General features: G+C 35.9%; 1 protein-coding gene and 1 non-coding gene across 2 annotated transcripts; one reads left to right on the forward strand and one right to left on the reverse strand.

The window, feature by feature from the left end:
• The first annotated feature begins 4061 nt into the window (after positions 1–4061).
• On the forward strand, positions 4062–7599 carry LOC146884205 (uncharacterized). The gene is made up of 3 exons (XM_085665898.1): positions 4062–4092; positions 4423–6479; positions 7162–7599. The coding sequence occupies exons 1-3, from the start codon at positions 4062–4064 to the stop codon at positions 7597–7599; spliced, it is 2526 nt and encodes an 841-aa protein (XP_085522024.1).
• On the reverse strand, positions 4599–4705 carry LOC114195709 (small nucleolar RNA R71). Its single transcript, XR_003606542.1, has one exon. It is a non-coding gene; the product is annotated as a small nucleolar RNA R71 (small nucleolar RNA).
• Positions 7600–24708: the final 17109 nt, after the last annotated feature.

Below are 24708 nucleotides of genomic sequence, written 5' to 3' on the forward strand. Positions count from 1 at the left end.
GAGGCTTGGACGAAATTTCTCCCATGTGCACCCTATGTTGACCTACTTTCTAGAACATGCTAGGTTTCTTTTGTAACCTTCTACTTTATTGTTTTGCTAAGGGGCCCCTAGACTTGTCTATTTAAGGGGACCTCTAACACTTGTAGAAGGGTTGAACATTTTGGAGAAATTATACACTTTGTGTTTCAACCTTTTGTGAGAGCATTCCTCCTTAGGGAGTGGAGTTCTTTCAAGCCTTATCTTGCCTTGGCAAGTGGCGGCATACACCACTCATCTTCAAGGTTGCCATGGCTTCTTCTAGCCTAGCCTTGTAGTGGCGTGAATCCTCCATTCCTCCCTTTTCCCTTGCTTTTCATTTTATGTTTCTTTACTCTTCTTGGTTTATATTGTTTCTATTATATGTTTTTCCTTTTGATTTCTTACTCTCCATCAATCCATTCTCCTCCTCTCTAGAACCTTGGAAAGGAACCTTCACATCTAGATAGCTTGCTATCTTAATGTCTAGTGGGGATTTCCTTGGTTTTCTTAATCAATCATCACCATATTCATTAATCTTCTAAAAGGAACAAGATAATCCTACATCACATCACATGCCATCTCTTGATAATTCACCCTTTTTCATTTCTTTCTTAGTGGTTCCATACTCAACCATTTCTCTCCAACCATAGTTATGGGATTTCAGATCATGCCAACACCATGTCACTTTAACACTAACCATCTCATTTAGTTCACATGCCAAGTTCACACCACATCCATCATGCACCATTCATGAATCATGTCATTCATACATAGCAATTCATTATATATTTCTCCTCATAACAATCATACCCAAGCACATATAAATCATCCAAGAGCAACAAAACAACCAAACAGCACATTGTCTCGCCCAGCTCCTCGCTTAGGCTGAAGGGTCTCACTCAAGCGAGCCCCCTTCGCCAGGCGATGGCTCGAAAAAGGAAGCAGGGGCTCACGCGGGATCTCGCTTAGGCGAGACCCCTCTCGCTTGGGCGAGATACTCGCTCGCTCAAAAGCTGAGCTGGTCGCCTGAGCGACCTTTCGCGTAAAAAGGCCTGGGCAAGTCCCTGTCCATCTCGCCTAGGCGAGACTGGCTCGCTTGGGCGAGATTATCAGGTCTCGCCATTGTTTTTCTGCAACAGTCACCCACACCAGTCCAAAACAACACACTCATACATTCACAGATGACATATCATCACATCAACCATAAGACCTCGAAATAACAGCCAAACAACATGGAAAAAAAGAATATAGTAGTAAGCCATAGCTTCCCTACCTGGAAATGGACTCGTACGGGACTTCGACACTGAGACAAAGAGCACAGCAGCTCTAGAACCAGACTCGCAAACTGGAACAACACATAAAAACGAGTTATTACAGGACTTCCAACTGTGACCACGAAACTATACTAGAAAAAGGCGGTAGGGATTAAAAGATACTTACGTGAGCAGAACTAAGGTCAAACCAAGCGTGAATCAGAGGAACTCTAGAACCCTAACAGAAGACGGCAACAGCAGCTCTAGGAGGTGTGGTTTCTGTTTTTACGAAAAGTGAACATAGGTTAGGGTTTGAGGCAGATTAGATATGTTTTCCCCCTTTTGGGTCAGTCCTAAGGCCCAATAGTTAGGGGCAGCCCTAAGAAAAAGGGGCAGAATGAAAAGTGGGTCTTACAAAAAGTAATCACACAAGACAATTAGAGAATTTAATATGTAGTGTATCTTTATAATATTATGAATTTTCACGTGCCAATACATGTACAAAAACACCATCATCAGCAGCACAAAATAAAAGTGATACAAATTAAAAAAAAATGCAAATGATTATAAAGGATTGATCTAAAACTTACAATAAAAAACGAATAAAAGCGAACCTAGATTCTTAAAAGCAAATGTAAAAGCGAACACCTCATTTTTATTCTTAAAAATCATACCAAATCAAACTAGAAACGTAGTAAAGTCTTTTGATTAAAACCATGATTAGTTAATACATCCGCACACTTGGCCAATAGGTTTGGGTAATCAAAATTATTTAAAATTTATATTTTTAATTATTTTTACTAATATAATAAAAATTAATTTATAATTTAGCATAACTATAATTAGAAAACAAATCATAAATATGGAAAGTATTGTTATTTCAAATTCTCGAACTCATCAATAATTAAATCAAAACTAAAATTTTTAGCTATTTTTTTCAACTTAAATATGAAAATCTTTTCAAAGAGTTAATAAGAAATTTCTCACCTTTAATTTGTTGAACATTGAGAAAAGACTCATCTAGTTGAACGATATGATAATTAGTATTATGTTTCAGAATATGTAAAGAAGTTGAATTTGTCTTCTTTTCATCTACACAAATAGTTTCCTTTTTATCACTCTCAAAATTGAATCTATTATTTTATTTTTCATCAATATTTATCACAATCTAATCAAAAATTGAGAGTTCCTAAAAAAAGTTTAAAATAAAAAAACAAATAAGTTATCACAATTTAATAAAAAATGGAGAGTTCCTAACAAAGAATCTATGATAATTAAACAACAATTAAAAGTAAGTCGGTTATGAAACAACACATGGTACATTAATTATTAAAAAATATGTTAATTATTAAACAAATATTACAAGATCAAGTAAGACAGGGAAATTACCTTTTTTTCTTCAATAATGGAAGAGAACAAATGAAACAAACGAAAGAAAAAATAATGAGTTTGTGTCCAACTATTTTTTCTTTTAAAAAATAAAAAGAAAACATGTAAGAGTAAGAGAAAACTCAAACAGACAATAAAAAAAGAAAAGAAAATATATCTTAATAAATATTTTAATTTTTTATTATATTTGATTTTATATTTTATTATTCATTATTATTAAATGTTATACTTTATAAAAAAAGACCTAATTTAATAACCATTTGTACCACACCTAGCCGGCCTAGCCACACATACCAACACTTCTTATCCTTTACCGTCACAGCTATACCAGCAAAGGTTGGGGGACTGGTGTACCACACCTAGTTGGCCTAGCCAAGTTATATCCATAAAGCCCGTCTACGCAACCACCAAGGACACAAATAATAATTACCATGCATGAACGAATGATAAGTACCCCGCCTAGACCGCCAAAGAAGTAACCGGCCTAAGCCGCTAACTGAGAATAATTAAACATGAACTTAGCAATAACTTAGCATATTCAAGGCACTACTAGTAAGGCCCTTGGGGCCCACGGTATTCGAATTAAGGAGCTTGGATCATGACCCAGATCCACCTATGGCCCAAGCAGGAGCCCAGCCCATGACGTGGCAGGACATAATTAATAAACCTATAAATAAGCATGGACCCCAGCAATTAAAGGTACGCATTCATTACTCTCCTAATTACGAGATTTGACTTTCTAAGAGATTTTGCTGACTTGAGCATCGAAGTCTCTTTTGCAGGTAACCCCCTTGGGTCCAAACCAATTCACACCGAGATATCCATAGATGACATGTACCGACCGAGAGGAAGCCTACTGAGGAGATTACGGACCGGAGTAAGGTAACGCTTGTGTCTGACATATCTTATTTGTTCTCTACAGGAACAATTATTATTGTTTTATTATTATTAATTTATTTTATTATTATTATTATTATTATTATTATTATTTTCCTATTATTGTTTTATCTTATTAGTATTATTGTTTTATTATTATTGTTTCATTTTATTTCATTTTATTATTATTTTCATTTTTATTGTTTTGTTTTATAATTGTTATTATTATTGTTGTTGTTGTTTTTTTATTATAATTATTATCATTAATATTGTTTTATTATCCGTACGATATTTTGGGGCAATGGTTATGTCTTCTTCTTGGGTTTGTATATTGTTTGGTTGTTCAGGATTATGTTGGACTGTGATCCAGTCATGTGATTATGACTGGATAAACATATTTGATGTTTTGGATTGTATGTTGATTGCTTGGGGGGTTCTTTGGAACTTGCTCCAAAGTGCCAAAAACTAGTAGTAGTGACACTACTGGTGTGGCTCCTAGCGGCTTGGGGTATGCTGCCAGGTGATATGGGAAAACCAGATAAGCCTGAAACGCATGGCATGTGGCAGAAAGGGTGATCCTGCCAAGCGAAAAAGATATGGTTGAGGCTCTGGAAAGCGTATGGCGCTTGGTAGCGTGAGGTGTCTACTAGGTGGTTTGGAACCAATTTCTGCCTAGCGATGCAAGTGATGCGTCAGGCGGTTTTGGGTGCAAAGTTGGATCGCGAGGAGGATTCTACAATCCTTTGGATGAAGGTCTTGATGCGATGCTGATGAAGGATTGACCCCAACCAAGGATGAAGGCACATGCTTAAGAAGACTAAGCATGTTTAGAAAGGAAGTTCACTAATCCTTCATCCCTTTCATTTGTGTTTGTTATTTTTGATAGGAACCATGGGCTTTCAAGAAGGAGATCTTGAGCATGTATACATGCGTTTGTTTCCTTTTTCTTTGGCAGGTAAAGCAAAGGAATGGCTTAAGTCACATCCAAATCAGAGTTTGAATAGCTGGAAGGATGTTGAGGAGAAATTCTTGAACAAATTCTTTCCACCATCTCGCTACATCAAAGCCAAAGCTGATATTTCGACGTTTAGGCAAGGACCAGATGAGCCATTTTGTGAAGCTTGGGAGCGGTTCAATTCTTTATTGAGGAAATGCCCAAATCACGGATTTGAAGATATTGCTCAGCTGAACATATTCTGTAATGGTCTGAAGCCTGACACCAAGATGATATTAGATGCAGCAGCAGGTGGAACAATGATGAGTGTAGATGCGGAGCAAGCAACAAGAATCATTGAGGCATTAGCATCCAAAGATCATCAAGCTCAGCATAATAGGCAAACTGTTCAGAGGAAGGGAGTGCTTGATCTTAGTACTACAGATGCGATCTTAGCTCAGAATAAAATTCTGACTCAACAGATTGAAGCACTGACGAAGCAGATTTCTAAATTGCCAGAGCAGTTGCAAGTTGTGCAAACTTCTCCCAGTCACCAACCCATGAGATGTGACTTTTGTGGAGGAGATCATCCAAATGGTCATTGTTCTTATCAGAGTAGCTCACAAGGAGAAGTTCAATATGTGAGCAACCAAGGAAGACCAGGAAATTTCTCCAACAATAACAACTTTTCACAGGGGTGGAGAAATAATCAAAATCAGAATTTTGGATGGAAGCAAGATGCTGGTCCTTCAAACAGACAACCTCCTTATCAACAGCAGCAACAACATTATCCTTCTGTGCATGACAGAACAACTAAACTGGAGGATACTCTAGAAAAGTTTATGCAAGTTTCTTTGACTAATCAGAAAAATACAGAAGCTTCAATCAGGAATCTTGAAACACAGGTTGGTCAGTTGGCAAAACAATTATCAGATCAGCAGATAGGTCAATTTTCAGCCAACACACAAACTAATCCCAAGGAGCATTGTAAATTTATTACCACTCGAAGTGGTAAAGTTGTGGGAAGAGGGATTGGAGACAACCTGGGTGTAGAGGAGGAGGTGTTGGAGGAAAAAGAGAGAGAGAATGAAAAAAATGAGTGTGAGGGAGAGGAAGAACAAAATAAAAGAGAGTTTGTAAATAAAAGAGAAGAAAAAGAAGAAAAAAATAAAAGTGAGGAGAAAAAGAGGGAGAAGGGTGAGAAACAAGTGCCTCAGTTGAAGAGCCTACCATACCCTCAAAATCCCTCTAAAAAAGACAAGGAAAGGCAGTTTGCAAGATTCATGGACATTTTCAAGCGATTGCAAATTAACATCCCTTTTGTGGAGGCTATGGAGCAGATGCCGACATATGCAAAATTCATGAAAGAGCTCCTAACAAAAAAGAGAAGATTCTCTGAAGAGACAGTGGAGCTTGAAGCAGGGTGTAGTGCTATAATTCAGAAATCATTACCTCGGAAATCCAAAGACCCTGGGAGCTTCACTATCCCAGTTACAATCGGAACATTACGAGTGGGAAAAGCATTGCTTGATCTGGGTGCCAGTATAAATTTGATGCCTTTGTCTATGCTAAAGAGAATAGGAGATCTGGAAGTGAGGCCTACACAGATGACATTACAGCTAGCTAACAGATCCATGAAGTATCCCTATGGTGTGGTAGAGGATGTCTTGGTTAAGGTTGACAAATTCATGTTCCCAGTTGATTTTGTAGTAATGGATATTGAGGAAGACACTGAAGTTCCCCTAATACTGGGAAGACCTTTCATGAAGATGGCCAAGGTCATTATTGACGTTGATGATGGCAAATTGAAGGTCAGGGTGCAAAATGATGAAGTCAACTTTAATGTATTTGAAGCAATGCAACACCCGAAGGACAAGCAACAATGCTTCAGGATGGATGTGATAGATGAAATTTTTCTGTCATCTAAGAAGCAATTGACAAAGGCAAGCCCATTAGAAAAAGCTTTGATTGGTGCTTGTGATGATCTGGAGGAAGATGAAGAAAAGAAAGTTGATGAATACCTAACACATCTGAATTCAGCAAAAGAAATTGCATCAAATGATATACAACTTGAGAAATTGCAGCAAGAAAATAGAACTGAAAGTCAGAAGTTGGAGCTAAAGGTATTACCTCCTCATTTAAAATATGTTTTTCTTGCAGATGGAGGTAACAAACCAGTGGTGATCAGTAGTACTTTAACGGCTTCTGAAGAGGAAAAGTTGATTTCAGTTCTTAAGGCCAATGAGGGTGCAATAGGTTGGACTTTATCTGATCCTAAAGGAATTAGTCCATCCTACTGTATGCACAAAATTCATATGGACCAAGACTACAAGCCTGTAGCACAGCCTCAGCGGCGATTGAATCCAACCATGAAAGAGGTGGTCAAGAAAGAAGTAATGAAGTTACTTGATGCATGTATGATCTATCCAATCTCCGACAGTGCCTGGGTCAGCCCGGTCCAGGTAGTTCCAAAAAAAGGACGTATGACTGTTATTTGTAATGATAAAAATGAATTAATTCCTACTAGAATAGTCACAGGTTGGAGAATGTGTATAGATTATAGAAAATTAAATCAGGCCACTAGGAAAGATCATTTTCCTTTGCCTTTCATGGATCAAATGCTAGAAAGGTTAGCAGGGCAATCATTCTATTGTTTTTTGGATGGATATTCTGGTTATAATCAAATTGCAGTCATGTCACTTACCGGTTGAACTGGAACACAAGGCATTCTGGGCCTTGAAATTTTTGAATTTTGATCCAAAGGCAGCAGGAGAAAAGAGAAAATTACAGCTGCAAGAATTGGAAGAAATAAGACTCAGCGCTTATGAGTCCTCTAAGCTCTACAAGGAAAAGATGAAAGCTTATCATGACAAGAAAATTCTCAAAAGAGAATTTTATCCTGGCCAATCAGTGTTATTGTTCAACTCCAGGTTGAGGCTATTCCCTGGAAAGCTAAAATCAAAGTGGTCAGGACCATTTCTTGTAAAAAATGTGAGACCTTATGGAGCCATTGAACTAGAGGATCCTGAATCTAAAAGGAGTTGGGTTGTAAACGGGCAAAGGTTGAAGCCCTATCTTGGTGGTGAGATTGATAGGCTCACCACAATCATTCAACTTGATGAACCTTAAATGAAACAGGCGTCAGGCTCGTGACGTTAAACAAGCGCTTCCTGGGAGGCAACCCAGTGTTTTAATTATGTTTTTGCACTTCAATTTCATCTTTTGTGTGATTAAATGTGTTTGTGTATGTAATTATGTGTTTGTGTTTATAGCTCTATGTTTGTGTGTAAAAAGGTGAATTTTAGCATCCAATCATCTCAATAAAGGCAAACCATGCGATTTTGGTTGTTTTCAAACAAAACTGGTATTTTAAGCATGGGAATGAGTTTTGGTGCCAGAATTGAGATCATCAAATGCTAAAAATTGCCTTATTTTGGCCAAATTGTGAAATTTGAGTTTAAAAGCTTGATTTTGAGTTTGTTGATGTGAAACGTTTTAGAATGATAAAGAATTGATTGAAGTATGGTTTGGTGTATGTTTATGAGTTAATTGGACTGAAAGGATCATGAAATGGCTGAGTGAAAGTGAACCAAAAATTGAAAAGTGGCAAAATCAGTGTGTGTCAAAACTGCATGAAAATCTCGCCCAAGCTAAACATGTCTCGTCTGGGCGAGATATGCAGAACCTGAGCCAACGAATTTTGCTGATATACTCGCTTAAGCGAGTAGTGACTCGCCTGGGCGAGAATGCCCTGCACCAGGGGTGTTTTGGGCGACACAGTCTCGCCTGCGTGAGACTTTTTAATTTTCCTCCCACGCTCATCTCGCTTAAGCGAGAATGAGTCGCTTAAGCGAGAATTCGCGTTTAAGTGAGGAACAGTGGCAGAACTCACTACTCTTTTTTCTTTCCTCCAAACCCTCACTCACATTCTCCCCTCCTCAGTTTTGAGCGCGCCATCACTCAGTCTTTTCTCTGCATTTTAACTCAAAATTTTCTTCCTCCCTTTGCTAATTCCCCTTCAAGGTAAGTTTTACTCCTCATTCTCTATATTTTCACCAAGCATAGTCACGGTTTTGTATGCTCCAAACCCTAGGAGAGTGCCCATGTTCTGTTTGCTGCATTTTGTGTTATATTGTGAGTTTTAATATGAATTGATGCTGCAGCAGAATAATGTGGGTTGTTTATGCACAAATTGGTTCAAAAATTTCATATTTTAAGAGTGCATTCAAGCTGTTTGACAAAATGTGTGACTTAATTTCGTCTTGGTTGGTCATTTTGTGAAAGCTAACTTGGCATGCTTTTGGTGGGTTAATTTTCATCCTTGCAGGTCCATGGCTAGAACAAAGACAACATCTAGACTTCCCACTACTGAACCTAGCAAAGGGAAGAGGAGAAGACGTGGAAGTAGCTCTTCTCCTGAAAGGCCAATAAGCAACCGTTTTAGGGACCCCAAAAGAGAAGAACGGTATGAGAAGATAAAGAACTGGGTCTTTATCAAAGAAAGAAAGGTGGTCCTACTTCCGGATGAATATGATCCATTCTTGGATGGCCTTATCAGGAAGAATTGGATGAAGTTGGCTGACCCGCTTCCCAAATTTGATCCAGAGATTGTGAGAGAGTTCTATGCAAATGCTTATTCTGAGGACAATCCTGGTGAAAAGAGATCTAAAGTTAGGGGGAGGTGGGTAAATTATGATCGAGCAACCATCAGTGAATTCCTTGGTAATCCACTACCTCTAGAACCAGGGCAACGCTGTGACTTCACAAGAAAAAGGAGGAGTCATGAACCTTATGATGAAAATGAAGTGGCACTCCTTATATGCGCTGCCAACCGATCTTATCAAGTCAGACCCACTGGAAATCCTCTCAGAATTCTAAGAGGGGATATGAAAACCTTAGCCCAAGTCTAGACCACATTCTTACTTGCAAACATAGTGCCCATTGGCCATGTGTCAGACTTGAACGTCCCTAGATGTCATCTCCTTTATTGCATAATGAGGGAGGATCTGACTGTTGACGTTGCCACAATTATCTCTAAAGAAATCCACAAATTTGTGAGATACGAAGTCAACACTAGGAATGACAAGGCAAAAGGTGCTTTGGGTTTTCCGGCTTTGATCACAGCTCTTTGCCAAGATCAAGGGGTGGAGGTAGAGTTAACTGAAAAGATACGACCTTCAATTATCAAGAGATTCATTGAACACTTTTGTACCCACCCAGAGGACTTGGAGCAACTAGAAGAGCCCCAGCTGGATCAACAAGCTGAAGACCAACAAGCTGAAGATCAACCAGTTGAACACCAACCAGCAATGGAAGAACAACAAACAGGGCCCATACAGCAACCTCAGCTCAACATGAATAATGAATTGCTTGAGCAGATGAGATATCTGAGGTTACAGATGGAGCACACTCACTAGTAAAATGCTTCCATTCATAGAGGACAACTTCACCTTCAGGAGTACCTCTATCAGAATGTCAGCGGACCATACCCAGGCATGACTCCACCAAAATTCTTGACTTATCTACAGTGGCCTGGGGACAGTCCTATTTTCCCAGGGGGAAGCGGACCTGCTGCAGGTGAGGGACCATCAGGAGCTGCTGATGCAGATGGAGCAGACATTGAGGATGAGATTGATTTTGGAGGAGATTGATTCACAGCATCATTCCACCCTTCAAAACTCTATAAATACGGTTTCATTGTTCTTTTTCTTTTAGTATTTTGCAGTATTTATGTAATTACTACTATTTTGCTTTAGTTGTTTTGGCTAGAATGCTATATTATCTAGTTAATTAATTGTTTAACTTTACCTTTTGGCTTAGTATTTTGTGCATAATACTTAGAGACAACTAAAATTTTTTGGGAATCACTTTGAAAATCTTTCTTGAGAAAATTGGTTAAAGAGAAATCTGATTTCAGTAAGTATCCTGAGTCTTGAACAACTGAGTGAACTGAACACAGAGGTGAAAAAGGGAAATTTTTGTTGAATTCATAATTAAAAAAGAGTAGGATATTAGTGCTGCATAGTTAGTCAAGATAATCAGTTATAACAATAAGTGAGATACCAAGTAAATAAACCAGAAAACTCAGTGAGTGTGTGAATCCTTAAACAGTTTGAGTGTTTCCACTGTTGTTGACAAATTGATATTGCTTGAGTTTTCATTTAATAACATCACATTTGAAGCATGGAAATGATTAAGGCAATTTTGTTGAATTTATAACTCAGTGCCAAATAGCCAACCTGTAAATAATCATCCTTTGTTGATAGCCCATTTGAGCCTAATTGTTTGAATTATGCACCTTAACCTTAACTTGAATTATTATCCTTTTCCTTTGCACACTTAGGGATAGTGAGCATAGGTGTATTTTTCAACTGTAAGGGTAATTGGTTGGTAGAATTGCACTTAAGGAAGAAAAAGGCTGAGTATCATAATTCACTCTTTAGTATTGTGTAGGAATGTATATATATTTACTCAAAAAAAAGGGAAAGAAAAGAAAAGAACAAAAAGAGATAAGAGTGAATTATGAATGAAAAAGAAACTTGGTGTATTGAGGTATGAACTGTGAGGAATGGAGAGTAGAATTGAAATTGGGTTTGAATTGTAATTATGCTCTCTTTTCTAAGTTGTGCTTTTGTGATCTTGAAAAACCATTATTCTTGAAAGCCTAGCCTCATTACAACCTTGAAAAGACCTTAAGATCCATGTTGATTGTGTGTTTGTTGTTGAATTGTAAATGACTGACAATGTTGATTTGTTCAATTTCAGTGGAAAATGAGAAAAAAACACATGCCTGTGAGATTTAAGAGAGAATTTCCTTGGTTAGAATCATTTGTTCTTACAATTGGTTTTCCTGAAAAATTGGCTGCACTCTTATCCTACTGTTGTTTGATAATTGGATTCACCATTTGCTTCTGATTTTGAATCTGTGGTTTGGAATGCAAAAGTTGTTTGGACAGGAACTGTGAAAACGATTTCTCAATAACCAATTTCAGTTTTAGTTTTGAATGGCTGTTGATTTTGTTACTTTGCTTAAGGACAAGCAAGATGCTAGGTTGGGGGGAGTTGATAAGTGCCAAAATTCAGTAAAGATTCATAACAAACTCTGGCACTTATGCTTTAAATTTGTGTTCATTTCATATTGATTCTCCCTAAACCTAAGTTTCAATCACATGCTTCCAAGTTTTGATTTAAAGAAATCATTTGATCCTATTTTGTGTGTTTTTCAGGAAAGACTAAAGAGAACTCAAGAAGAGTGAAGGAGAGAGTAAGAAACAGAGAAAATAGGGAAGGAATGTTGTCAACGTCGCTCAAACCAAAGCATTCTCGCCTAAGCTAAAGCCACTGCCGCCATTCTCGCTTAAGCGACGCAGATTCTCGCTTAAGCGAGAGTTCGTGCAGTGGAGACCCTCTCTTGCCGCCATTCTCGCCCAGGCGAGCTCAGATGCTGCCAATCTCGCCTAAGCAAGATCCTTTCTTCAGCTCGAAGTACTCTTGCTCGCCTAAGCGAGACATTGGTTTCAGCACGTCTCGCCCAAGCGAGAAGCTTTCTTTAGCATGAAGAATGCTATCTCGCTCAAGCGAGACTCATGTCGCTTGAGCGAGACCTTCGTGGGTATATATTCTCCGTGCATCAGAAAGTGAGTTTCAGCTTGGAATTTTGGAGAAGAACGCATCCGTGCTGCAGAGCTGCTACCAGAAGCATCACACAGATCTTATTTCTTCTTCTTTTTCTTAGTTCTTAGGATTTGATGGCTGCCATGAGTGGCTAATCTTCTCCTTTGGGATTGAATGTAGTCTACTCAAACTTGGATGTAATCTGGTGATATTTATATATAGCATTTCTGTTTTACTTAATATTGGTATTATTGTTCTGCTCTTAATGCTTACTTCTATCTGATCAATAGATGTTTTGATTTTAATTTTTAGATCTGACTGTAAAGTATTTCTGAAAATCTGATTTGAACAATGATACTTGATATACTGTGATGCTAGGAATAAATCTCAATATGTCAATTGCTTTTAACACTTGGCAGTAATGCTAGATAGTTTGTTGAATATGTGAGGAATCAATATTCAGGGAACTAATCTTATGAATTTTATACGCGAGGGATCGGTATAAATGATTTTTGAGTGTGCATCAATATTGGTATTTTCAGATGTTATATATTATATTCATCCAGATTATAGACAAGGGAGATAGATGAAATTCAATCCCAGTTTCTTTTACTGTATTTTTCTAAACTTTTCCGCTTTTACTGTATTAATTTTATGCAATAGTTAATGTCAAATCAAATTAAAATCTTTGTATATATGTGCTGATCGAGATAATTAATTATTTTAATTGAATCCGTTCCTCGTGGGTTCGACACTCTTACTTCAAATCATTATACTACAATTGACTTTTGGTACACTTGCCAAGAGATCAACAAGGTACAATTATGAGTTTTTGAGCGCAAAAACTTTTCAGTCATCACTATAAAACTCTCTCTCTCTCTCTGAATTACACAACTGCAACGTGTTGATTGAAAATCTTGATTGATTTGGGAGGCATTTTTGCTTGGGATTAGCTTGAAGAACTCATGTATAGTTGGATAAGGAGAGCCACCATCAGGTTTTGTAGTTTTTGTGCCTCTGGTTGTTTACCTAATGTGATTTCAGGTCTGTGAGTGTGATTCTTGCAGGGTGTTAGGCTAGATTTTTTTGTGAGTCAAAAATCTTGTGATTTTCTTTGTTCAAAAGTGCAACCTTGGTGTGTAATTTGTAAAACTTTTGAATGTAATGGAAACAAGGCTCAAGTTGTCCTGGTAAACTGGATGTAGCTCTGTGATTGAGTGAACTAGTATAAAAACAACTATGCCATTCTCTTCTCTTCATCTCATTCACTTTTAATTACTTTAAAAACTCAAGAAAACCAAGTAATTCACTATTTGTTGAGCTTTAATGCATTTATGTGTAATTTGATGTTGCATACCTGTTAGAAATATTTATTGGAAGAAGTCTTGTGTGTAAAAGTTTGTTGTTTGAGTTAAATTTGCGAATTCTGCATTCTGCATAAATTTCCAGGATTTTAGCCGATTGATTTGAAATTTTAATCAACTGTTTCATAGGCTCAAGAATAAATTAGTCTATTGTTTTATTTTTTGACTGATTGAAAGTGTAGTGTATACAACTTTTGCATTCTTATTTCACAGTCTATTTGGTTCAATTAAAAGGGGTTTTAAACTTTCAAAAAAAAAATTAAACAGCCAATTCAACCCCCCTCTTCTTAGCTTAAATCACTATTTCAAACTAACAAAAATTATTTACTAAATCTAGTAATAAACATATCTTAAAGAATAGAAACAATGAAAACTGAGAAAATTGTTTATATGGAAATAAAACAAATAAAAAACTTAATATGAATATAAATAATTAACTGGGAATAGATGAAAGTTGATGTGAAAACAAAGAACAAAGAATTTAACAATGAAGTCAGCCACGAAGACGATAAGAAACAACGACAAAAAAAGTTGCACTCTAGCTCAACTCTCGCTCTCACACAACTGTCCTAATGGTATAAAGATATAAAGATAAAGCCATTAAATTACATATAAATGACACATATAAAGATATAACCATTGAACCGACTCAAAGGAGAATTTCCTAATGGTTAATATTACCTTTGAATTGTCAATGAGAAATTCTTTTGAAGAAATATATAATTTCCTTATAATTGAGATTATCATAGAAATTAACAAGTTATTTATTATACTTTGATATCGAACATTTAATGCTTTGTGATGCTATTTGAATGGTTATTGAGTATGATTAAATTCTAGTGGGATTAATGATTAATCAAGAAAGAATCCATCAACTCTTGGTAATGAGTTTGAGCTCTACATAAATAAAGACCTTAGTCAGGGTATTGTGAATGAAATAAGAAAGAAGTTTATTATGTCATTCATCATGTGTTAACTTCATAGAATTTGATAGTTATACCATATTTTAGAGTTAACATAGAGATGTAAAGATGGAAGAAAATATTATATTAATCTTCTAGTGGTTTTAAAGTAAAAGATACTTCCTACTATTTGGTTGTTAAGGAGTGTTGCTAGACGCCAACCTTTATTAATAAATTAATGAGTTAATTTATTACCTGCTTAGTAGTGAACCTATGGGGTCACACACTAACAAGTGTTTTGATCTTTGTTGGACAAAAAAATATTATTGATTACATTAAAGAGTTTAATTTTATTGATATATTTTATTTAAGTAGAATATTATTATATTTTTTGCTAACACTAAAAGTATAATTAATATAAAATTTAAGAATCTGTAGTGGATTGTGTGAGAATAAATTAAGTTAGTAACTAAATAGTTTTTTATTGTAAATATGATTCAAAAGAAAATCTAGTTTGTTATTAAAAAAATAATAAATAAAAGTAACAGAGTTGACTTAAGAGAAGGACTTTTTTTGGATTATAACAACATGGGGTGTACAGTTTCCATAAGATGGAAAAAGAAAAATATTTTAAATAGAGCATATACCCAACCTCCTTAGGGTATAGATGAATGCACGTAGTTTCTAAATGAAGTCAGTTTTCAAAATCTTTGTCTTAAAAGGTTGCTTTTATTAGGTTATCCTTTTGAACACAAATTAGATATTTCCATGGTTAAGTGTTGACACGACAAAGGTTGGTCTGAGTGTGGATACACGGTAAGGCCTTTATACGTTTGAAGGAAATCTTTTCTTGGAATCATAATTGCCAATGAGGTATTTTTCGTTATATATTTGTCTCATTGATATCTATATGCACGTTTTAAACAAAATAGGTCCAATTTATCGGCTTGTGCATGTTATGAATACAATTTATACACTTTAACCAGAGCGGCTTAAGAGTTTGAGAGGTCTATAGTAAACATAAAAAATGAGTCCTTTAATTTAAAATTTACCTTTTTACCATTTCTTGTTACAAAAAATGAGGCCTTTAAATATAATTTGATAAAGAAAAGTGCCTAGAAGGTTGATGAAGGATTATCTTGTTTCCTTTTTAAATTATGAATATTGTGAAGAGTTGTTTAAGGAAAACTCAAGGAAATCCCCACTGGACATTAAGATAGCAAGCTATCTAGATGTGAAGGTTCATTTCCAAGAGTTCAATAGGAGAAGAGATAATTCAAGGTGCTTAGAAACGAAAATAGCAAGAACATAACCAAAAACAAAAATGCATTGAAAGAAGAAGAACAAATAAAATGGAAGAGAAGATAGTAATGGTGATGGAAGTGGAGCACGCCACTCATAGAGGGGGCAAAGCCAAACCAAGCTCTAGAGATGAGTGTATGGTGCCGCCACTTGCATAGCAAGATAAGGCAAGAGTTTTTCCTCTCCTTGGGAGGAGGGATAGCTCACAAAAAAAAGAGGTTGAAAACAAGAGTGTTTAGATTCAAAGTATTCAACCCTTTTACATGTCTAGGAGCACCCCTTATATAGAAGAGTTTAAGGGCCTCTAAGCAGATAAAAGATACCTAAGGATGTCTCTACAAAAACCTAACCCTATCTTCTAGAAACTAGGTCAAATAAGGTTACAAAAATGAGAGACAAAAGAGCTAACTATGGTGTTGCAAGGCTAATTTCGTTCTAGCACAAAAGGAGACAAAGAATGTGTCTCATATGTCTCCAAAAAGTGGCCAAAGTGTGCTAAAAACAAAGGAGACCAAAGGTACATAGGTACACTTGTTTTATGTCTTTTACTTTATGCTTTATGCCTTTGCTTTACTCTCTCCTCCACATCATTTATGCTCCCCAATCACCATGCGCCACCTAGCATTGCTTTCTTACTCCTAATTAACCAACAAAGCAAATAAACATAGATTAACATGTTGGCTTAAGTCAAGTCAACTATAATCAACAAGTCAAACCTAGTCAAAGGTCAACAAGTCAACTTAGGGAATAAAAAATAACAAACACAAATGAAAGGCATGAAGGATTAGTGAACTTCCTTTCTAAACATGCTTAGTCTTCTTAAGCATGTCCCTCCATCCTTGGTTGGGGTCAATCCTTCATCATCCTCCCCTCCTTGGAGAGAATTTGACAACAAATTCTTGAAGCCTTTTTAGATGGAGCTTGACTTGATTTGGGGGAGGATTTATACCTCCCTTTTATAAGCTCTTGTTCCATCCTTTCTAAGGGTATTATCCTTAGCCTTGGTTAGGCCATCTTTATTTTCTATACTACTTTTCTTCTCTTGCTTGTGCTTAGGGCCTTCCTTTTTGGCTTGGGAAGGGAAGGAAGGGTGATGCACATCTTGCTTTGGAAGATTTTTTTTGTAGGCAGGTAACACCTTAGTGAAAGCTTGCCCCTTTTCTTTTTCTTCTTTATCTTTTCTTATTATATTTCTATCCTTATTAACTTCTTGAGGTGATAGAGGTTGTAAAGTGGTCTTTTTCCCATTTATGAATAAAATTTATTGGTTTGTATGACCATCATGTAAAGTTTATTTATCAAATTGCCATGGCATACCTAGTAAGATATGTGTGACTTCCATGGGAACAACATCACATAGCACCTCATCTTTGTAGCTTCCTATAGAGAAGTTAATTAGGACTTGTTTATTAACATCTATTTCTCCCTCTTTACTTATCCAAGCAAGCTTGTAGGGCTTAGCATGAGGAATGGTCTCTAAGCTAAGCTTTTCCACCAACCTTGTGCTAGCTACATTTGATGAAGGATTATGTTGTTTTCTTTTAGATTGTTGAATATGGTGTGAGTTGATTAAGAAAGCTAAGTGAAATCCCCACTGGACATTAAGATAGCAAGCTTTCTAGATGTGAAGGTTCCTTTCACAAAGCTCAGGAGAAGAAGATGATGGATTGATTCAAACAAAAAGGAAAAGGAAAGCACATATAAATCATAGAAAACCAAGAATAATTAAAGGAAGAAGAAAACATAAAATGGAATGGAAAGAAATGGTAAAAATGTGAGAAGCACGCCACTACAAGGCTAGGCTAGAAGCCATGACAACCTTGAAGATGAGTGGATGTGTGCCGCCACTTGCTATGCAAGATAAGGCTTAAAAGTATTCACTCCCTAGGGAGGAAACTCTCACAAATGGTTGAGACACAAGAGTGTTTTTACTTCAAAATCTTCAACCCTTATACATGTCTAGGAGCACTCCTTATATAGAAGAGTTTAGGAGCCTCTAAGCAAATAAAAGATACCTAAGGATGTCTCTACAAAAACCTAACCCTAGCTTCTAGAAACTAGGTCAAATAAGGTTACAAAAATGAGAGACAAAAGAGCTAACTATGGTGTGTGCAAGGCTAATTTCGTTCTAGCACAAAAGGAGACAAAGAATGTGTCTCATATGTCTCCAAAAAGTGGCCAAAGTGTGCTAAAAACAAAGGAGACCAAAGGTACATAGGTACACTTGCTTCATGCCTTTTACTTTATGCTTTATGCCTTTGCTTTACTCTTTCCTCCACATCATTTATGCTCCCCAATCACCATGTGCCACCTAGCATTGCTTTCTTACTCCTAATTAACCTACAAAGCAAATAAACATAGATTAGCATGTTGACTTAAATTAAGTCAACTATAGTCAACAAGTCAAACCTAGTCAAAGGTCAACAAGTCAACTAAAGTTTATTCAACTAAGTCAACTTAGGGAATCAAAAATAGCAAACACAAATGAAAGGGATGAAGGATTAGTGAACTTCCTTTCTAAACATGCTTAGTCTTCTTAAGCATTTGCCTTCATCCTTGGTTGGGGTCAATCCTTCATCAACATTGGTACTACTTCCTCCATCAATAATTAAAGAGCAAACCCATTTGTTAATTTTGCATCTAGATTGAAAAATGTTTTCTCTTTGAGTTGGCTCAATCTCACTTTGATCTTGACCTATCATGCGCCTTAATAACATAGGGTCTTTCTAAAAAATTTTAGTTTTACTAGAGGAAGAAGATTCTTTTGAAAGAGAATGGGGAGATGAGTGTTCACTTTCAACATCATTACTCTTCTTTAAGATCATTGTCCTTTTGGTTGGGCAATTTAAAGCAATGTGATTATAACCCAAACATTTAAAACATTTAATGGAACTTGATCTTTGAGAAGTGGAATGGTGAATGTGATCACTTGGTGACTTGCTTTTACTTGGTGGTTCTTGATGAGAGTTAGAAGGGAACTAATCATGTTTCTTTTTATCCTTTCCCTTCCATGAGTGACTAAAGTAGTGGTTGGGTGAGTAACTCTTCTTTGCCCTTCTTTTTCTTTTCAATTGAATTTCAATCCCAAGGGCAAGTGTGAAAACATTTTCAAGAGTGGAGTACTCATACAACTCTACTTGGTCTTGTATGTCTCTCCTAAGACCACTCACAAATCTTTTTATTTTCTCTTTGTTAGTTTCTTTTATTTCAACCCTATGCATTTGAGACTCTATTTCTTTAAAGTACTCACTCACACTCATAGAACCTTGGTGAAGCATTTGGAGCTTTAAAAGAAGTTCCTTCCTATAAGAGGGAGGAACAAATCTAGCGCGCATAAGAGTTTTAATGTCCATCCAAGAAGCTGCGGGTGGCCCTTAGTCATAATTCTTACAAACTTTTTGCCACCAAGTATTGGCATACTCCAAAAATCCTAAAACTACTAGATCAACTTGTGCTTGATCCTTTACATGATTTTCATTGAAAATTTGCTCAACTTTAGCTTCCCAATCAAGGAAGATTTTGGGATCACTTCCACCATAGAACTTAGGAATCTTTGGAGTTTGCTTCTCTTGTGATGGGTTGCACCTAGAATGCCATCTTTTCCTAGCTTCTCTTTCTTGCTCTTTAGCTTCAAGCCTTTGAATGTGCTCTTGGATTCTTAGGTCACTTTGCTCCTTGTCTATTCTCAATTTTTCAAAGGACTCCTTCCTGGACAACTTCAAATCCCGAAGCAATCTCATCAATGTATTGAACCATACTAAGATAGCTACAACAAGACAAGGTTAGCACATGAAAAACACCATATTAAAGATAACCTAGGCTCTAGATACCAAATGATGAAGGATTATCTTGTTTCCTATTAAGATTATGAATATGGTGAAGAGTTGTTTAAGGAAAACTCAAGGAAATCCCCACTGGACATTAAGATAGCAAGTTATCTAGATGTGAAGGTTCCTTTCCAAGAGTTCAATAGGAGAAGAGATAATTTAAGGTGCTTAGAAACAAAAATAGCAAGAACATAACCAAAAACGAAAATGCATTGAAAGAAGAAGAACAAATAAAATGGAAGAGAAGATAGTAGTGGTGATGGAAGTGGAGCACGCCACTCATAAAGGGGGCAAAGCCAAACCAAGCTCTAGAGATGAGTGTATGGTGCCGCCACTTGCATAGCAAGATAAGGCAAGAGTTTTTCCTCTCCTTGGGAGGAGTGATAGCTCACAAAAAAAGTTTTACTCCCAAGGGAGGAAACTCTCACAAATGGTTGAGACACAAGAGTGTTTTTACTTCAAAATCTTCAACCCTTTTACATGTCTAGGAGCACCCCTTATATAGAAGAATTTAGGGGCCTCTAAGCAAATAAAAGATACCTAAGGATGTCTCTACAAAAACCTAACCTAGCTTATATAAACAAGATCAAATGAGGTTACAAAAATGAGAGACAAAAGAGCTAACTATGGTGTGTGCAAGGCTAATTTCGTTTTAGCACAAAAGGAGACAAAGAATGTGTCTCATATGTCTCCAAAAAGTGGCCAAAGTGTGCTAAAAACAAAGGAGACCAAAGGTACATAGGTACACTTGTTTTATGTCTTTTACTTTATGCTTTATGCCTTTGCTTTACTCTCTCCTCCACATCATTTATGCTCCTCAATCACCATGCGCCACCTAGCATTGTTTTCTTACTCCTAATTAACCTACAAAGCAAATAAACATAGATTAACATGTTGGCTTAAGTTAAGTCAACTATAGTCAACAAGTCAAACCTAGTCAAAGGTCAACAAGTCAACTAAAGTTTATTCAACTAAGTCAACTTAGGGAATAAAAAATAACAAACACAAATGAAAGGGATGAAGGATTAATGAACTTCCTTTCTAAACATGCTTAGTCTTCTTAAGCATCCCTCCATCCTTGGTTGGGGTCAATCCTTCATCAAATGTATATCCTTAGGAAAATCTACATAATTGATTTTAATAAAACCCTTTTCTACCAATAAATCTCTCAAATTTGTATCAATATTCTTCTATTGGCTTAGATCATATATATTTTTATCAAGAGTAAAATCATCATCTAGTCTCTTAATCTCCTCCTCGTTTTCACAGGTTTGAGAATTAGAATTATCCTCATCACTAACTACTTTTCTTTTCTTTCTCTATTGTTATTTTCTCACACACACATACATACATACACACACACACACACACACACACACACACACACATATATATATATATATATATATTTTTTTTTTCCTTCAAAAAGCATCTATCTTAATTTTCTAATTCATTTTTCTTATCTATTTTCATAACTTTATTCATAACTCATTTAGTGATGAAATTAAAGCCTCAATACTACTATGGAGTTCTTAATAGCCTGGTTCAAATTTACTAATTGATATATCTATATGTTTTTATGTAAAATAAAAATTATAATTATAAAATACTACTACATATAAGAATATAAATCAAATGAGTTAAAATAATAAAACCTGGTTCTGGTTGTTAGGAAAGTAAACTCGATAGTAGACTTGTAGTGTCTTGAAGTCTCAAGTCTCTTTCTCCTTATGAAGTCTCTTTCTCCTTCTCAAGTCTCAATTTTTTTCACAACCCTGCAGAGTTTATTTTAAGATTAATCAATAATAAAAATAATTAAAAATTTATTGTTTTTCTCAGCTTGATAGAAAGTCTTTTTTTTTCCTAAACTTGAATTATCTTTCTACAAGAAATCTAACTTTGAATTGTGCTCCAATTAATCTATTATCAACCAAAAAAGACTAAACCTTGATCTAATTAATAGTTTTGTAGAAAAATTTCAATTTCTTATCAAGATATTGCAAAAAAAATATCTCAAAACCTGTAAATATAAAAGTACTGAAAAACAAAAGTGGTAAAAGAAATTGATTTATAATTATAATACAAATTCAACAAACATAAAAGAAAAACAAAACAACAACATAAATAGAAAGAAAAAAATTCTAAACTGAAATGAGGTTGAAAAGATTTGTACACATGGATAACATAAGATTCAATAAATGTAATCTGTTAAAACCCTACAGAAAAGACTCTAGACCAGAATAAAGAAAAGAAAGACAAGAGAAGTCACAACAAGAGAAAAGAAAAAAAAAAGAATCATCATTGATTATAAGAAAATAAAGATAACTAATCATTTCTTTTTCGTAAACAATTATAATTTACTAAAAAAATGTTTGAACTCATTAAATCTAATTTTTAATACCAGTAAAAATTAACAGACAATAATACTAATTTAATTAAAAAAATATAAAAATTAAAAATTAAAATGGATAATAATAAACCCAGTATAAGTATATATTTGTTTTAGAGACTTTTTTTGCATTTTATCTCTTAATATAGGTTAAAGAATTTGATTATTAAACTTTTGTTTCACTACAAAAAAATCTATTTTTTCTTAACGGTTTCCTTTTAGCGGTTAAATAAAACGCTACAAATATTTACATTTATGTTAGTTTTATTAACTGTTAGAATTTTTACATTATTTTAAAGGGTTAATTATGTTTTTCGTCGCTCAAGTATTATGCGATTTTGTTTTTAGTCCCCCAACTACCGTTTGCTCTAATTTGGTCCCTTATGTTTTGAAATGATTGGAAATAGTCCTCATTTTTGGACGCCGTTAGTTTTGTTTGACACCTAGCAAACAGACTACCACGTATGGATCCCATTTTAAGTTGTGTAAGTGGTCTATGTTTCTGCACGTGCTAATTAAAGAGGAGCTTTAATTAAGTAAAACGAAAATGTTATTTTTTGTCCGAATTAAAAGAGAAAGTGGCTGTTCAAATTAAAAAGAGAGGAAAGGTCATATCTTCAATGGGAGAGTTATTTTGTCTGAAGGAAAGCGTTGCAGAGACCAATCGAGGGCTTGAGGGAAGGGATTAAACCACTACACAACAATCGAGAGGTTGAGGATAGGGATTAAAGCATTGAAGAGTATAATCGGGAGGTCGATGTAAGGGATTAAAGTATTGAAGAGTAGAATCGCGACCTAAAGTAAGTTTGTTCCTTCATGTTTTTTTTGGATTCTTGGTTTGGTTTGGTTGCATTTTTTGGTTCGTGTATGGTTGTCTTTGTTTAGTTTGTCTATTGATTGAAAATGTAGGGCTGGAAATGGGGTTTGCAGCTGCTTTTCATCATATGGGTAGGTTCGAAAGGAATACGAGATTAAAATACGTTGGGGGTGAGATTCATGTAGTTAAAGGGATCGACCCCGATTTTTGGTCTTATTTTGAAGCATTGGGCATCGTCAAAGAGTTGAAATACGGGGGTGATGTTAACCTGTGGTGGAAGGGTTCAAAAGAGAAGCTATTAAACAATCTACGAATGCTGAATGATGACAAGGAAGGAATGGCATTAGCTAACTTTGCAAAGGAGAGTAAGGAATAGGTTGATATATACGTTCAACATGTACTTAGTCAGCCTGAAGTCGTTCACTTTATTTGTGATGGTGTAGCAGAGGAGGTAGTGGTTGAAGAGAATGTTGTACACCAAGAGGAAGTAGTGGTTGAAGAGAGTGTGGTAGGAGAAGAGGATGTATTCGTTGAAGACAATGTGGTTGTAGAAGAGGAAGAAGTGGCTGCAGATAATGTGGTAGTTGAAGAGGAAGAAGTGGTTGCAGATAATGTGGTAGTTGAAGAGGAAGAAGTGGTTGTAGATAATGTGGTTGTAGAAGATGAAATTGTGGCTCAACAGAATGTGGTAGCAAAAGAGGAAGTAGTGGTTGAAGATGTTAATTGTGAAGATGAAGAAGGTTTAGGTGGAGAGAAATTAGATGACAGTGAAGAAGAGAGGGTGGCAGACGATGATGATGGGTTTGGGATGGATATTGATCCACCTGTGAGGAAGTTTGGGCCTGTTTTGGATAGGTGGAAATCATTCAAACGGAATTCAAGCAAAGTGAAGAGGAAAAGAGATATTGGTGAAGGGGCATTTGTGACAAATGAAGAAGTTGGAGTGCATGACATTAATGAGGACTACAATACAAATGACTTAGATTCTGATGTTGACAGTGATGAGGGTGCTGGCATAGTTGGTCCCAAATTTTGTAAGTTCAGACCTGAAGATATGAATAAAGACTTCAAATTTAAATTGGGAATGGAGTTTGGATCTTTGAAGGATTTTAAACAAGCTTTAATGGAGCATAGTGTTCTTAACGGAAAAGAAGTAAAGTTTGTTAAAAATGATCAGAAGCAAGTGAGGGCAATTTGTAAGAAGAAATGTGGTTTTGTAATCATGGCTAGCAGGGTTGGAGGGAGGGAAACCTACAAAGTCAAGACATTTATTGGGCGTCATAAATGTGGAAGGGTATTTTGATGAAGGATTGACCCCAACTAAGGATGGAGGCAAATGCTTAGGAAGACTAAGCATGTTTTGAAAGGAAGTTCACTAATCCTTCATCCCTTTCATTTGTGTTTGTTATTTTTTGATTCCCTAAGTTGGCTTAGTTGAATCAACTTTAGTTGACTTGTTGACCTTTGACTAGGTTTGACTTGTTGACTATAGTTGACTTGACTTAAGCCAACATGCTAATCTATGTTTATTTGCTTTGTTGGTTAATTAGGAGTAAGAAAGCAATGCTAGGTGGCGCATGGTGATTGAGGAGCATAAATGATGTGGAGGAGAGAGTAAAGCAAAGGCATAAAGCATAAAGTAAAAGGCATAAAACAAGTGTACCTATGTACCTTTGGTCTTCTTTGTTTTTAGCACACTTTGGCCACTTTTTGGAGACATATGAGACACATTCTTTGTCTCCTTTTGTGCTAGAACGAAATTAGCCTTGCATACACCATAGTTGGCTCTTTTGTCTCTCATTTTTGTAACCTTATTTGACCTAGTTTCTAGAAGCTAGGGTTAGGTTTTTATAGAGACATCCTTAGGTATCTTTTATTTGCTTAGAGGCCCCTAAACTCTTCTATATAAGGGGTGCTCCTAGACATGTAAAAGGGTTGAAGATTTTGAAGTAAAAACACTCTTGTGTCTCAACCATTTGTGAGAGTTTCCTCCCTTGGGAGTGAAACTTTTAAGCCTTATCTT

This window comes from Vigna unguiculata, chromosome 8, assembly GCF_037176805.1.
Source record: "Vigna unguiculata cultivar grain cowpea cultivar isolate G323 ecotype 2 chromosome 8, ASM3717680v1, whole genome shotgun sequence".
NCBI lineage: Eukaryota > Viridiplantae > Streptophyta > Magnoliopsida > Fabales > Fabaceae > Vigna > Vigna unguiculata.